Source organism: Lolium perenne, chromosome 5 (assembly GCF_019359855.2).
Source record: "Lolium perenne isolate Kyuss_39 chromosome 5, Kyuss_2.0, whole genome shotgun sequence".
NCBI classification, from domain to species: Eukaryota; Viridiplantae; Streptophyta; class Magnoliopsida; order Poales; family Poaceae; genus Lolium; species Lolium perenne.
The window spans coordinates 197,655,259-197,672,063 of NC_067248.2; the positions used below are offsets into that span (position 1 = coordinate 197,655,259).

The 16,805-nt window shown below is 49.3% G+C and overlaps 1 protein-coding gene across 1 annotated transcript; it reads right to left on the bottom strand.

The window, feature by feature from the left end:
* Positions 1–14,299: 14,299 nt before the first annotated feature.
* Positions 14,300–16,123, bottom strand: LOC127301559 (CBL-interacting protein kinase 16). Its single transcript, XM_051331824.2, has one exon. The coding sequence runs from the start codon at positions 15,869–15,871 to the stop codon at positions 14,525–14,527; it is 1,347 nt and encodes a 448-aa protein (XP_051187784.1). The 5' UTR covers positions 15,872–16,123; the 3' UTR covers positions 14,300–14,524.
* Between the last annotated feature and the right edge of the window lie 682 nt (positions 16,124–16,805).

Consider the following 16,805-nt stretch of genomic DNA (forward strand, 5'->3'; position numbering starts at 1 on the left):
CTTGGTTGTAGGCTCAACATTTTAGTCCACCTTGTCGCTATATTTTCATTACTTCCCAATATGATCTCTTTCTTCTTTTCTCTTTTTTTTTTTATCTCTCGGGTGCGCGAACAGCGCTCCCGATGGGAGTAGCCCCCGAGGCTACAGCCAAGGACTTGTGCTTGGTTGTAGGCTCCCGCAATTTCTATATTTGTCATACTCGAAAATTTACTTTTTTCTGAAGTAGCCCCCGAGCATTTGGGCAAAAACTTGTATTTGACCAAAGGCTCCCGAAGTATTGAATAATTCTTTTACGTCGCCACTTTTCTTTTGTTTTTCTTGTCGACATACTTCCCTTAACCAAATTTACTTCATCCTTCTCGAATAGTCATGATTTTTCTGCCCTGTGGGTCCATTGCTTCGACCACGTTGACACGTCGTGCAAGTAGTGGACACACGTCCTCCGCTTTTTCTGGCGCACGTACGGTAATGCCTATTTCAGTAAAAATACTCTTTTGCCCTTGTGTCTAGAAGATCCATCCTCACCACACGATTTCTTCATCCAACGGCACACTGCTTCACCCGATTCTTATATAAACCCTTCTTCAACCTTCGTTCATCCCCTCGCTTGCGCCGCTCACCTGTTCCTCTTCGCAAAACTTCCCCTGCGCCCAACTCTCTCCAATCTTCCGTACGCATATACATTGCTCTGCCCGCTGCCATTGATGCCACCGCGCACGCGTCTGACTCGCCATAGTACGCCGGAATCCAAGATGGCCGCCGAGGATCTTGAGTGGGAGAGATCCAAAATCTCCAACCAAGACACCAACACGCTGAAGAGGCTCGGCCTCATGACGAAGGAGGACGCCATCCGCTTTCCTAGCGAAGAAAGCTATCCCAAGCCTCCAATGGAGTATCGGGTTAGTTTTGTTGATCACTTGATCCGCGGCCTTTCGACCCCAATCCACGATTTCCTCCGCGGCCTTCTTTTCGTTTATGGGATTCAACTGCACCAGTTGACCCCCAACTCCATCCTTCATATTTCTATTTTCATCACGCTTTGCGAATGCTTCCTCGGAATCCCTCCCAATTGGGCTCTGTGGAAGCGCATTTTCTGCCTCCGCCGCAATGGCTCCCACAACGTCACCTATAACATAGGTGGCGTTGTTATCTGTGTTCGTACTGATGTCGACTACTTCGACGTCAAGTTTCCTGATTCTGTCCAAGGATGGCGCAAGAAGTGGCTCTACATCCACGAAGAAAGTGCCAACTCCGTTGAGCACAACATAATGCCTTTCGACGGAAGTGCCAGAATTCAGCGCCGCCGCTCCTGGGATGCCGAAGCTTCCGAGGAAGAGAAAAAGGCGACAGAGGCACTGATGTCTCGCATTCGCCAACTTCAAAATACTCGAGGCAAAGAGCTTTCTGGTGTTCAAATCACTGCCTATTTCCTTAGGATTAGAGTGCAGCCTCTTCAAGCTCGCAAAAATCCCCTTTGGACGTATTCTGGTAAAAATGACGCCAACAGAATGTCCGGTGATCTTTCCACCAAGGACTTGGAAAAATTGGTTCGAAGAATTTCTCGATTAGGCAAGAAGGATCCTATTCCCTCCTCCTGTCGAGTGGAACCATACAGTGCTTCCAATCCTCTTCCCGAGGTATTTTGTCTTCTCGAATTTCTATCTTGTTCTGAACTGTTCCTTGTATCTTATTGCAGTGGTATCTCACTTATTCTCTTTTGTCACTATTTCCTTGTAGAATCATCCTACTATGGCTTCCCTTCCTCCTCTTCCGGAGGATGGAGAGGTCGAAGAAAGAGCTGTTGTCGATGATGACAACCAGAGACCCCCTCTTTTGTGAATGAACCCGCAGATTCTCGAAAATCTGCGGGATCTACTGAGAAGGATGCTGCCTCTGAAGATACAACATCAGCACAATCTCCTCCTCCTGCTGTTTCTCCGAAGAGCAAAAGGAAAAGGAGCAATGCCGAAGATTCTGGGACCTCGAAACCCGAAGAAACTGCTCCTGCACCTCGAAAAACAGCTTATGATCCATACATCGAGAGTATCATCAGCTCGTAGGTTCCTTACTCTTTTCCTTTTTTATTTGAAGAATTTTATTTTGCCTTGCTTTTTATGCTGCCACTATTTTGTCACAGTGATGATGAAGAAACACCAACTTTAGATGTGGCTGCTCGAACGAGCACGTCACATACTTTAGTTATTTCAGAAAAACCAGTTGAAGGGGAGGAATCGTCGCCTCCTCAACAAAATGTTGATACATCTACTCCTTCGAGCCCCCGTGCCCCTTCACCAAAAAGGGCACGGGTTGAAAAGATTGTTGATCCTGCCCCTCAGTTGGGCAGTTCGTCGACCCCGCTCCTAGATGATGTAAGTTTGTCGACATCTATATTTTCCTTATTTTGTTTTTTCACACCTTTTTTTTTTTTTTTTTTTTTTTATGCCGATGTTTCTCTTACTGTGTTCACGTTGAACAGCCTATGATCAAGGATCTTCTCCGCATCGGTTCCCAATTTATTGGGTACCGTGAATATGCTAATAGAGCCGAAGGTAACGACTTTCATACTTGTCGTTTTTCCTTAATTTGTCACTCCTGTTGCTTGCCGCGATTTTTTGATCTTTCTTCTCTCTTTTTTCCATATCTCGACAGAGAAACTTGCAGAGGCTAACGAACGCGCCGACGCCTTGGCTCAAAAACTTGAGCAAAGTGAGGCGGCTCGCAAGAAAGCCGAACTCGCCGCTAGCAAAGCCAAGGTCGAAGCTGATGAAGCTAAGGCGAAAGCTGCTGGTGTCGAGGAACTGCAGAAGAAACTTGAGGATGCGACAGCTGCCTTGGATGAGCACAAAGCTGCACAAGCTTCTCGTGACGAAGGAATCCTCAAGCGTCTGAAGTCGCAAAGTCGACGTACTCTGAGTAATATTATCAATCCCTTTTATTTTACTGCACTTCCTGTTTCTTGGTTGTTGACTGATGTCTTGTCTCGTGTGGCAGCCCAAACAAACCAGGATTTTGATCTGGATAATCCTGTCAACGATCCTCTCCTTGACGCACTTTCTCTTACGGAGTTTCACGGGCGCGAAATTCGTGAAGGCGTGGCAAATGCTAATGCGGGATTGTCGCATTGTTCCCTTATTTCTTCCCGAAGAAAGAAGAACCCGCAACTTTCCTTAACCTCGCCAAGATGTTTAATGCTTCGGAAGACCTGGGATTGAAGATGCGTCAGGAGAATATGAAGGTTCTGTCGAAATCTTGTTGCCCTGGTTGCGACAGCCAACAGACGCTTGATTGGATGAAGGTTGGCGACACCGATCAGATAGAGCGATCAAAATGGAGGTCGCTGATCAAGGCGGCCAAGCCCAACACGAAGAAGATCTTGGCGTATTCGGGGATCAAGCCAGCTTCAACTCCTAGCTCCTCGAGGCCGGAGGTCTAGTTGCATGCCTCTGTTTTTCTTCTGTTTCTTTTGCTTCGTCGCCAAAGTAGTCATTTGGCGACACGTACTTTCTTAACTCCTTTGTAATGCCCTTGTAATTATTCCAAGAGATTAATGAAGACTTCTATCTTTGCTTGTTATTTGATGTTGTCTTGTTTATTTTTCAGTTGATATTTGATAACTATACTCCATCTTCTGCTCCTTCCAATGTTTCGCCTTCTTCTTCCCGCGCGAGGAAAGCTTTTGGTGATACCGCTCCTGTCGACGATACCTTGTCGCAAGAACTGGATGAACTTCGGCAACAACTTCAGTATGCGAAGAAGCAAACACTTGTGATGATGGAGCAATCTCGTAAGTCATCTGAAGCCGAAAAAATTGCTCTTCAACAAGCTCGCGAGGCTGTAGCTGCTAAGGAAATTGCTGCTTCCGAGGCTGAAAAGGCGACTATTCGAGAAAATTTCATGCTCGAATTAATGAATGAAGCAAGTGCAGATATGTCGGGTATGCCTGTTTCATCTGCTGATATCCTTTATCTGCATACTATTGTTTCTTTGAAGGTTTCCGTTTTTTTTTTTTTTTTATTTTGATAGGTGCCTTTGCGATGCTTTGCTGCCGAGGAAGAGAGGGTGAATGCTAGGACAACCCTCCTTGTTAATCTCTCCTTGGACCATGGTTCTTTGTTTTGGGCTACCCCGGAAAGGACCCGCCAAATTGTCGATTTCAAGATCGCGCCTCTCAAACTCGTGATTTCCTCGACTTCGTACCAAGACCTTGTCCATGGTTTACAACTCCATGTTTCCTCGGAACGTCCAACCAAAAACTCTTCCTGAATTGATGGAAAGATTCAAGGATGCTCGCAGTATCCATGATTTTGTCAAAGCTCAACTAGTAGCTGGCGCCAGATTTGCTCTTATCATGCTCCAAATGCTGCCACTCGAAGCTTGACCTTACCAGGTTGTCGAGAAGGTTCACCAAAAAGTAAAACGTCGGAGAGTTGGTGTTGACAGGATTAACACGAAGGTTACGCCTATAGCCGAAGAAATGATTGAGGACCTACTTCGGATGGATGCTGACTTTTTTGCCGATGGCCATTATGCCGATTTTCTTGGTGCTGCTCCTGAGGAAAACAGGGTTACTCTTGATGACATATTGAATCAAGACTAGTTAGTTTCTTCTTGTAGACATTTTTTCTTTGTAATCCACGACTAGATTGTAAATCAATCATTATATTTCTCTTTTTGTTTAGCCCCGAGTGTTTCGGTGACTCTTCACTATATTTGTATACTTGCGAGGTTTTGAACCAAGGCATTTATATATTTAAGGCGAATATGAGCCCCCAAGCTTTTTATTGAGTACTATTTTGTATTTTTGTTGACTCACGAGGTATTTGAATACCAAGGCAAGTTTTTCCTTTTGTTGATGAACTATATTGAAATTCGTCGGAGCGAAGACTTTGGTCATGTCGATAAAGAAGAAAAGTTATATTGTCACTATCTTTATTATATTGCAGCACCGCGAGCCCGCCTCATTAAAAACCTTCTCGGCCCCACTCGGTGCCCGAAAAAGGAAAAGAGTGCGTCTGAAAACTTCGCGGGCGTTTCGGTACATTGAAGCTTTACAAAGACTATATTTTGACTCTAGGCGTAAAACGCCTAAGTTGCGCCACGTTCCGGGGGTTTGGCTCCTCCACCCCTGTCTTCTTGTCCTTTATTACGTATGCTCCTCCTCCAATTACTTCCGTGACAATGTAAGGGCCAAGCCATGGTGACTCGAGTTTTTCATGACTTTTTTGCGTGAGCCGAAGAACTAGGTCTCCCACCTGAAAAGATCTTGGCCGCAAACGTCATTTGTGGTAATTCTTCAAATCCTGTTGATATTTGGTTACAGAGATAATACTTCATCTCGAGCTTCATCAAGTGCGTCGACGTCGTCTTCTAGCACTCTTCTCGACGTTTCTTCATCATATTCAGCGACACGTGGAGAGTTGTGCTCTATCTCGATTGGTAGTACTGCTTCTGCTCCATGAACCAGGAAAAACGGAGTTTCCTGCGTTCTTTGTGTTTGGTGTTGTTCGGATGCTCCACAACACGCTTGGTAGTTCTTACGGCCATGTATGTCGAGCTTTTTCCGGTGGTCCTAATAAGCGCTTCTTAATACCATTGCAGATGATGCCATTGGCTTTCTCGACTTGCCCATTGGTTTGAGGATGTGCAAGCGACGCAAAGTTCAGCTTAATACCCACCTCTTCGCAATAATCTTTGAATTCATGGGATGTGAAGTTGCTGCCGTTGTACGTGACGATGCTTTGTGGGGCACTCCAAATCTGAAGACGAGGCCTTTTACGAATTTTCTTGCGGATGCTCCATCCGGTGAATTTATCGGCTTCGCTTCTATCCACTTTGTAAACTTATCGACAGCTACTAGCATGTACTCTTTTCCTCCTGGCCAGGATTTGTGTAACTTACCCACCATATCAAGTCCCCATTGAGCAAAGGGCCAAGACAATGGTATTGGTGCTAACTCTGCTCTTTGGAGAGTGCGGTTTTGCGGCGAACCTTTGACATGCGTCGCAAGTTCTTACTATGTCCTTGGCGTCCTCGATTGCTTGTCAACCAGTAGAATCCTGCCCGAAAAACCTTGGCTGCGATAGCTCGACTACTTGCGTGGTGGCCACATATTCCTTCGTGTACATCCTTCAGGATTATTCTTCCTTCTTCGGGTGTAACGCACCTTTGCAAAACGCCTGAAATACTTCGCTTATACAATTCTCCCTTGACCACCGTAAAAGCTTTGGAGCGTCGAATTACTCGCCTTGCTTCAACTGGATCATCGGGTATTTCTTTCCTCATGATGTATGATATGTACGGCTGCATCCACGGTATTCGTATCACCATGACCAAGTCCTGATCCTCTTCTTCGTCCTCTTGCTTTTCCTTGGCAGCCCCCGAGGGTTTCTTCTCCTTCTTTTTGACTTTGTTGGCTTAGTGGATCTCTCTCGTTATCTCTTCCCAGGACTACACCTGGCGGGATTGGAAGGCACTGTGACCCGATGTTTGCAAGAACGTCGGCTTCGTCGTTGCTCAACCTGCTAATATGATTTACTTCGCATCCATCGAATAACTTTTCAAGCTCGTTGTACACCTCCTTGTATGCCATCATGCTATCATTGATTGCATCACATTGGTTCATAACTTGCTGAGCCACCAACCGTGAGTCGCCAAAGATTTTTAATCGAGTTGCTCGCAGCTTTCGCCATCTTCATCCCGTGTATGAGAGCCTCATATTCTGCTTCATTGTTAGATGCGTTAAGGAACGTCATCCGGAGGATGTACTTCAATTTGTCGCCTTCAGGTGATATGAGTACCACTCTGCGCCAGCTCCTTCTAGTCTCTTGGACCCATCAAAGTTCATGGTCCAAGTTCTCGATAAATCTGGTGGTCTGTATTTTGCAACTCCATCCATTCTCGCGATGAAGTCCGGCAGTATTTGCGACTTTATTGCTTTTCTTTTTCATACGTGATGTCCCGAGGGAAAGTTCTATTCCCCAAAGGGAGACACGACCCGTAGCTTCGGGTTATTCGGTATATTTGACAAGGGAGCTTCATTGACCACTATGAACGGGTGAGCTGAAAAATAGTGGCGCAATTTTCGTGCTGTCGTGAACACTCCATATGCTAGCTTTTGGTACCGAGGGTACCTTTGTTTTGAAGGTGACAAGACTTCGCTCACGAAGTATCTTGGCTTGCACTCCATGGATTTTCCCTTCTTCCTCTCTTTCGACAACTAATCTTGTGCTAACCACTTGGGGCGTGGCTGCAATATACAGCAGAGAGGTTCCTTTTCCTTTGGAGCCACCAGGATTGGTGGTGTCGAGATTTTTCGCTTCAGATCCTCGAAAGCTCACGTCGGCCTCTTCGTTCCACCGGAATTTATCTCCTTGTTTTATCAGCGCATAAAATGGTAACGCTTTTTCTCCTAACCTGGCGACGAACCTGCTCAAAGCTGCGACTCGCCTTGATTAGTCTGTATTTCTTTCAACTTTGTTGGCTTTCTCATTGTTACTATGGCTTGTATTTTGTCGGATTTGCTTCAATCCCTCTTGCCGAAACTAGAAACCCCAGAAGTTCTCCATTTGGGACGCCAAAAGAACACTTCGTCGGGTTCAGTTTGAGGCAGAATTTGTCGAGGTTGTCAAAAGTTTCTTTGAGATCCTCGATCAATGTTGTCCCCTTTTTTGATGTTATGACGACATCATCGATGTATACTTGCACGTTTTTCCCGATCTGTGTTGCTAAACACTTCGCATCATCCTCTCGATATGTTGCTCCCGCATTTTTTAGACCAAAGGGCATTGTTTTGTAGCAAAACACGCCGTAAGGTGTAATAAACGCTGTCTTGGCTTCATCATTTTCTTTTAATCTGATCTGGTTATAACCAGAGTATGCATCCAAGAAGGAAAGACGTTCGCAACCTGCCGTGGAGTCGATAATTTGATCGATCCTTGGGAGGGAAAGTGATCCTTAGGACAATGTTTATTGAGACACGTGAAGTCGACGCACATGCGAAGGACTGTCGTGTTTTTCTTCGGCACCATCATCGGGTTAGCTACCCATGTGGCTTCGTAGATATTTCTCTCGATAAAACCAGCTTCTTCGAGTCGATTTATTTCTGAAAGCATGGCTTTGCGGTTTGGTTCAAAAACGCCGCAAAGGTTGTCTCGATTGGTTTATTTGTTGGATCCAAATTTAGGTGGTGCTCGGCAAGTTCCCTGGTACTCTGGCATGTCAGCTGGACACCATGCAAAGATTTTCCAGTTCTCACGGAGGAACTTGACGAGCGCTTTCCTATGCGATATCCATATCGTTTGCGATAGATGTCGTCTTTTTGGATCTGTCGGGTGAATCGCACCTCCTTAGAATTTTTCTCTGTGTTGAAAGTTGATTCTTTATTTGGCCTTCCAGCGTACGCGATGCGTCGTAATCAGTCATGCTTTTTGACGCTAAGTACTCGCCTTGCATCCCGAAAGTTTACGCAACTCCGTGAAAATCCTTGTCGCACTTATCGGCTAAGGCAAAGCTTCCCTTGACTGTGATTGGTCCTCTTGGTCCGGGCAACCTCCACAACAGGTATGTGTAGTGTGGTACTGCCATAAATCTAGCATATGCTGGTCGTCCCAACAGAGCGTGGTATTGTGATGGAAAATCCACGACTTCAAATTCGAGCTTCTCGATTCTATAATTTTCTCGGGTCCCAAATTGAACATCGAGATTGATTTTTCCCAATGGATAACTTGGTTTCTCTGGTGTAATGCCGTGGAACCTTGTGTCTGTTGGTTTCAAGTTTGCTAAGGATATGTTCATCTTCCTCAATGTATCTGCATACATGAGGTTCAAGCTGCTGCCGCCGTCTATGAACACTCGAGAGACATCAAATCCTGCGATAGCTTCTTTGCGAGAATAAGTCTTGGCTGCCCTGGTCGAGGAACTTGCTGCGGATGATCTGCTATTGTGAAGCCGATATCTTGTCCTGACCAATTAAGGTACTCAACTGTTGGTGGAGGCATTTTCTCTGCCATAAACACCTGTCGTGAGATTACTTTTTGAGCTCTATTGGACGGCCTTCCCTTCTGAATCATCAACACTGCTCCGTTGGAATTAGGATCAACATAGGGTGGTGGTGCGGGTGCTGCCGCTATTCTTAGCTGGTGTCGATTGTCCTCTGTAATCGCGGGAGGTGGCGGGAGATGAACCTCGCTCCTAGGCTCCCGAGGGTTTCTCTGTGCTGCTCGAGCGTGAGCATTTTCTGCGTATCTGAACATTGCCTGAAAATTTCGACAGTCTTTCTGCAGGTGCCCTGACTGTCTTTTCCCGTTGCTGTCGAGGAAGAAGTGCATCTGGCACGGTCCGTTCAGCATTTCCTCGGGGGACACGAAAGGTCTTGGAAACCTCGGCCCACTATTTTGCCTGTTGCGTGAATCATCCCTATTATCACCTCGCTGTTCACTGCTTCTCTGGTAATCATCTCTGTTGCCTCCTGTATTGACAAGGTATTGACTTAAAATGTCAGTCATTTTATGTGAATTAAAATGTCGCGGAAGGTTCTATGGAAGGTTCTAGAAAAGTCCGGAAGAAACCACCAAGGAAGGTGGAGTCCACATGGGACTCCACCTCCATGGCCGGCCAACCCTAGTGGGGGAGGAGTCCCAAGTGGACTCCCCCTTAGGGGGCCGGCCACCCCCCCCCCCCCCATATGGGAGGTGGAACTCCCACCTCTAGTGGGAGTCCTAGCTTGGCTAGGTTTCCCCTCCATATGGAAGGTTTTTGGTTCGGGTCTTATTCGAAGACTTGGATACCAACACTTGGGGTTCCACCTATATAATGAGGGGCATAGGGGAGGGGGCCGGCCACACCAAAGCCACAAGTTGGCCGCACCCCCTTGAGGCCGGCCAGCCCCTCCCAAACCCTAGCCGCCCCCCTCTCCTCCATATCTCCCGCGTAGCTTTAGCGAAGCTCCGCCGGAGTTCTCCACCGCCACCGACACCACGCGGTCGTGCTGTCGGATTCAAGAGGAGCTACTACTTCCGCTGCCCGCTGGAACGGGAGGTGGACGTCGTCTTCATCAACAACCGAACGTGTGACCGAGTACGGAGGTGCTGCCCGTTCGTGGCGCCAGAACCGATCGTGATCAAGATCTTCTACGCGCTTTTGCAAGCGGCAAGTGAACGTCTACCGCAGCAACAAGAGCCTCCTCTTGTAGGTTTTGGAATCTCTTCAAGGGTGAGACTCGATACCCCCTCGTTGCTACCGTCTTCTAGATTGCATCTTGGCTTGGATTGCGTGTTCGCGGTAGGAAATTTTTTGTTTTCTATGCAACGTTATCCTACAGAGGCCGGAACCGGGCGGGTTCCACATCTTCATCTGCGAGACCGTTGATTTCGACGGAAACGCACTGGTAAGTAATGTAGCTACGACCGCCGCCGAGCAGGACGCAACTGCAAAGATCCGATCCGAGTCGCTGGAGCTTTCCACGGAAGAATCCGCCTTAGACCTGGAAATTTCAAATTCTGGTTTTAGTAGCTGGATCCGCGCCTACGTTTTTGGTAGTCGGATCTGCACCTATATTTTTGGTTGCTGGATCCGCGCCTACGTTTTTGGTAGTCGGATCCGCACCTATATTTTTGGTTGCCGGATCTGTGCCTACGTTTTTGGTAGTCGGATCCGCATCTATATTTTTGTAGCCGGATCCATACCAAAATTTTGGTAGGTAAATCCGCACCTAAATTTTTGGAAGTCGGATCCACACCTAAATTTTGGTAGGTGGATCCGCACCGACAGGACCACTGCGACAATCAGTCTCGCACCGGCTCGACGGAACGCCGAAGAAAAACCGCCACGACCGACGTTGACTCCGCTCCAAACAGCTAAGTCCTATTTATATTTAATATTTTAATATTTTATGATCATGAGATTAAGATTGGTTCACTCATATCCTGAGTCTTTTACCGCTTTCACTGTTGGTCATATCTTTCCCACGATTTGCCTCGCGCTCGTGAAAAACTTTATCTTTGTTTTTGCCGCTTAAGGCTCCAGTACCCTGCAAAAATTCCGCTTTCGGGCGTTAGCTTAAGTTTTCTGGCCTACACGTTTTCTGTTGTTTATGTGTGGATTCCTTAGTAGTGACATCTCGGTACTTAAAGCCGGCCTCTGTTTCTGAGGTTCTTGATTGTTTCGCTATTAAGCGCTATCGCCTCAGCAGATGTTCTGTGTTTAAAGTTCGCCGTCTCGCGAAAAGTCAAGCATATGAACCAGAAGAACGGATAAACCAACACTTGCTTAAAACATATAAATTACATTAACTGTTCAAGATAGTCGAGTTTTTTCCGCCTTGACAGTTTTATGTTGTTCAACTGCTGCATAGTTTCAGCTTTAAAACATTTGTTCAAAGGCCGTTTTTGTTCCGCCTTACATTTGTTTGTTGAACATGATCAAAGAAACAATTTAATACAAATATGTTTTTATGTTTATGTATCAGGTACATGACACTTGGACGTACAACAGTCCCCCGAGGTTAGGCGGATCCATGGCGTGCACAGCTGGAAAAGCAACTTGAGTCTTGATTCCGCTATGCTTAGCCGGAACCAACCCTCGGGGGCTGCGGTTTGATCTTAGGTGAAAAGTGTGTTTCCTTTCGGGTATCAGTGCTGGAATTTTCCGCCTAGATGCTTGGGATTTACGCTATTCCTAAGTCACATATAAAGATAAAGCTACTCTAAGAGCACCAAGCCGGATTTTCAAGTAAATTCACCTTGGTGCTCGGGGGCTACATCGATGAAGTTCTCTTTGGAGCAACAAGCCGGAAATGACGCTTGGGGGCTAAGTTTCTGAGCATCGAGTCTCCTTGGAGCAAGCCGACTCAACGCTCGGGGGCTACATACATATGGCTATGTCAAGAAAATTTTCAAAGATGGCGAAAATCTGGCTAACTAGTCGGATCCGCACCTAATTTTTTGGTAGCCGGATCCGCACCTCAATTTTTTGGTAGTCGGATCCGCACCTATATTTTGGCTAGTCAGATCCGAACCTACATTTGGCTAGTCGGATCCATACCGAAGATTAAGTTGGATGCTGTCTCCGAAGAATCTGACCATTGGATCATGAAGTTTCCGACCAATACTTGGTTGGAGATATGAAGTTTGGAGTCCTTCAATATTCTCTATTATTCGTTCCAGCCAAAGGATGAAGATACATGCGCAAGCTGAGCTGGATGGAAGAACGGTGAATCTTGGAGAACTCCGGGGGCTACTGTTGTGGATATACTTCATAGGTATACCATCGACATGGTCCGATTCCGGCAAGCCCGGGTGGCCCACAGATGGTGGTGATGGCATATGGCCCACCGGGCGGCCCAGTTATTGTTGATCAAGATGGAAGATGTCCAACCCAGGAACAAGGAGCCGGATCCCAACCGACCTATGAGGTAGCCGGATCCGAACCGCCCTACGAAGGTAGCCGGATCCGAACCGCCCTACGAAGGTAGCCGGATCCGAACCGCCCTACGAAGGTAGCCGGATCCGAACCGCCCTACGAAGGTAGCCGGATCCGAACCGCCCTACAGAGGAACCCGGATCCGAACCAACCTGCAGAGGTACCCGGATCCGAACCGACCTACAGAGGTACCCGGATCCGAAGAGGTCTATGTCAGGAGTCAGATCCGTGAAGACCCATGAAGGAGGCCGGGTCCATGACGACAAGTTAGGAATAGGTGGATCCTTAACGTACACGGCAATGTAATATTCCGTAGTTAGGCAACTTGTATTCCGGGTAGGACTCTCCGTAGAAACCCTAGATCCGGGCGCCTATATAAGCCGGATCCCGGGAGCCCTGAGGGGAGATCTCGAGCTAGAGACGACAACCACAACTCATTGTAACAACGCGAAAGCGCCCAGATAATTCCAGACAAGCAGCAGTAGGCCCTGTCATCGTGCAGGTGTTCCGAAGCTGGGTAAATCGCGTACCACCGTCCCGAGAGCACTCCGCCCTATGGCCCCTACTTCTTCTCCCCCTCGTGAGGATCCCTCCTCCGAGGTACCGTCGATTAGGCAACGACACCACCACTGCCACCGCATATCTCCTTCTATATGTTGATGACATCATTCTTACAGCCAGCACCACCTCGCTCCTTCACCATATTATCCAATTCTCTATGAGTGATTTGGGTGCACTACATCACTTCCTTGGTGTTAACGTGCATCGTACGTCTACAGGGTTGTTCCTCTATCAACATCAGTATGCTCTTGACCTCTTAGAGCGTGCCAATATGTCCAAGTGCAAACCTACATCAACCCCCATCGACACCAAGTGCAAATTATCGGCTAATGATGGACCACTTGTACCCGATCCTTCTCAGTACCAGAGCTTAGCAGGAGGACTTCAGTATTTAACTCTTACCGGAGGGACTGCTCATCTTGGACTTCAGCTGCATGCGGGCTCCTCCTCTGAACTTGTAGCTTACTCGGACGTAGATTGGGCAGGATGCTCTGACACACACAAATCCACCTCTGGTTTTTTTGCTTTTTTCTTGGAACCAACATGGTTTCCTGGTCTTCTAAACGACAACACACCGTCTCTCGTTCTATTGCCGAGGCTGAGTATCGTGTTGTTGCCAACTGTGTGGCCGAATCCGTCTGGCTATGTCAACTGTTACTTGAGCTTCATCAATGTGCGTCTAAAGCTACTTTTGCGTACTGTGACAACATCATTGCCACCTATCTGTCGACTAATCCTGTGCAATATCAACGAACCAAGCATGTCGAGATTGATCTGCACTTTGTTCGTGATCGAGTCACCCTCGGAGAAGCCCGTGTTCTTCACGTTCCCACCAGCTCACAGTATGCAAATATCTTCACCAAAGGATTACCCATTGCCGTGTTCCAGGACTTTTGAACCAGTCTCAACTAGTTCCTAGCCTGGTTTGGGCTGGGGTGGGGGGGGGGGGGGGGGGGGGGGTGAGAGTTGTATTTGTATAGGTTCCTATACTCGTTCGGCTAGGATTAGGGTTTAGCCTCTCTCTACCCATCTCTTCTCTACCCCTCTCTTCTCTACCCCTCTCTTCTATATATACATGTACCCTTTGGTGATCAATACAACACGACATATATTCTGTTTGTCTTGTTCATGAGTGTAATTACCAAGTAAAAAAGACAAACCATTGATGTCATAGATCGATTCATAAAAACATTTGCTTGATTCTTGAATCATCGTCCTACCAATTCATTTCTCCTACTGCAAGTAAGAAACTAAAAAACAATTAGGAGCGCGTGAAGATTAATCATCGAATTAATTAGTTTCATGTGGAACCAACACTGAATTGATCAGGGACAAAACTTTGTATATACTATGTACACATCGCTTGGCAAGGCCATGTTCCTCGACTCTCATCGTATACACATCCCTCCTCTTGTCCAGTTGACCCGAAGAAACTATTACAGCCCAAAGCTGGCCGTGGAAGTTCTACACTGAATTGCTACTGTACTAAAACTTGGCTCGTAGTATGCACAGAAAATCGAACGCCATAAGGGCTTTGATGCTGATATTAGACAACGACGGCGGCCGGCGGCAATGTGGGCACGTCGCCCTGCCACGCCCAGACAATGTCCGCGAGGCCTGGCCGCACGTCCTCGGCGCAGAACTTGTTGAAGTCGAGCGCGTCGCCGGCGTCGTGCGCGAACTCGACCACCGTGACGTCCGCGGCGACCTCGAACACCTCGGCGGTGACCGCGAGCCTCCCGTTGGCTCCGTCGGCCTTGGCCTCCATTCTGATTCTCCAACCTTTCCCTCTGGTCGTGTTGTACCCGAGCGCCCGACCCACGGCCTCCAGCTTCTCGAACACGGCGGCCGCCGGGGAGTGGGAGGTGAAGACCGTTGCGGCTTTCTGCTCGCTCTCGAACAGGCCGGAGAGGTCGAAGCCGGAGGACATGGAGGATATGAGCTGGAACGCGTTGCAGGTCCGCGGGGAGATGGTGCCGTCGACGAGGATGCCGTTGTCGTCGTCGTCCCACTTCCTGGGCGAGGGTGATACAGAGGAAGAGGAGGAGGGGACGGGTTGCACGAAGCCCTTCCTGACCCAGGGCGTGAGCATGAGCTCGGGGAGGGTGACGCGCTTGGCGGGGTCGACGGCGAGCAGGCGGCCGATGAGGCGGCGCGCCTCGCCGGAGACCCAGGGCGGCATCTGGTACTCGCCCTTGAAGATCCTCTGGTACATCTTGGCGTAGTTCTCGTGCTGGAACGGGAGGAACCCGCAGAGCAGCACGTAGAGCACGACGCCGCAGGACCACATGTCCGCCCTGGCGCCGTCGTAGCCGCGGCCCCGGAGCACCTCGGGCGCGACGTACGCCGGCGTGCCGCACTGCGTGTGGAGCAGCCCGTCCTGCCGCAGCTGCTCGGGCAGCGCGGCGAGGCCGAAGTCGGTGACCTTGAGCCGGCCGTCCTCGTCGAGCAGCAGGTTCTCGGGCTTGAGGTCCCGGTGCGCGACGCCGCGGCTGTGGCAGAAGCCGACGGCGGAGATGAGCTGCTGGAAGTAGCGCCGGGCCGCGTCCTCCGTGAGCCGGCCGCGGGCGACCTTGGCGAAGAGCTCCCCGCCGCGCGCGTACTCCATGACGACGAAGACGCGCTCGCGGCTGGCGAGCACCTCCCGGATGCCGACGACGTTGGGGTGGCGCACCATCCGCATGATGGAGATCTCGCGGCGCAGCTGCTCCACCATGCCCTCCGTGCGCCGGAGCCGCGCCTTGTCGATGACCTTGATGGCCACGCTCTGGCCGTCGCGCAGGTCGCGCGCGTAGTAGACCTTGGCGAAGGAGCCCTGCCCCAGCATCCGGCCCAGCTCGTACCGGCCCAGCACCAGCTTCCGGACCTCGCCTTCTTCCCGACCTCTCGCCATTGCTGGCCGCGCGCAAGATCGAAGAGCTTTGTTGGTGGTCACGCGCGCGCTTGGTTGTTGTTGACTGCTGCTACTACTACCACTGGTGAGGCTCGGCCGTCGCGGATTTAACTAGGCGGCGTCATGGTGGCAAGTGGCGGTCGGCACGTCGAATTGGTTGCGCGATGATGGGGATGGGCACATGGGTTCGACGGCGGCGTTGCTGGTTTGAGGAGAGCGGCACACCGGATCGGCACCGTTGGAGAGCGCTGGACGGCCGCTTATTTGTAGTGTGCTGCTGGCTGGGCGGTGCGCGGGACGAGAGGAGGCGCGCAGGTGGCACGGGCCAGGTGGGTTGGGGACGTGGGGCCGGGTTTGAGCAAGACGCGCCATGGGAGTGACGGAGTCAGCTTTGGGAGAGTGGTAGAGGAAGAATCTGCCAACTAGCTGGGCCGTTTCCTTCGCACGTTTCGCGTTCAACGAGATACTGATTCCAGGCCTGTGAAACCCGGGCCATATTCTTTTCCACTGAAACATCCGGCAGCCTTCCCTAGTGGCTGGTGGCTGGTGCCAACACGTTTGCTTCGTGCACTCCGTTCTTTATGTGAACCGGATTCTTCTGTTTTTTAGGATGGTTTTACCAATGTTGGTTTGAAACTAGAATATCTTCACCGGTGACCCCAAAAACCCTCAAAGAGTCTTCGAAGGTCTGGGCTAAAAGCGGCTCGCACCGGTGCTCCCCAAACATTGCTGGCGTGAATTGCGGCTCTGGTCCCGTAGTGTCTGTGTGGGGCCCGAGGGAGGGGGGAGGGGCACGAAAAAAAGCGTATAGGGTCGTCCTAGCAGCGACGCAACGTCATCCAGCCCACCCCTCCTTGCCTTAGCCGCGGTTTCTCTCCACCACGTATTTCTCACCCATTGTCGTCTCCCCGCATCGATACAGATAGCTCTTCCC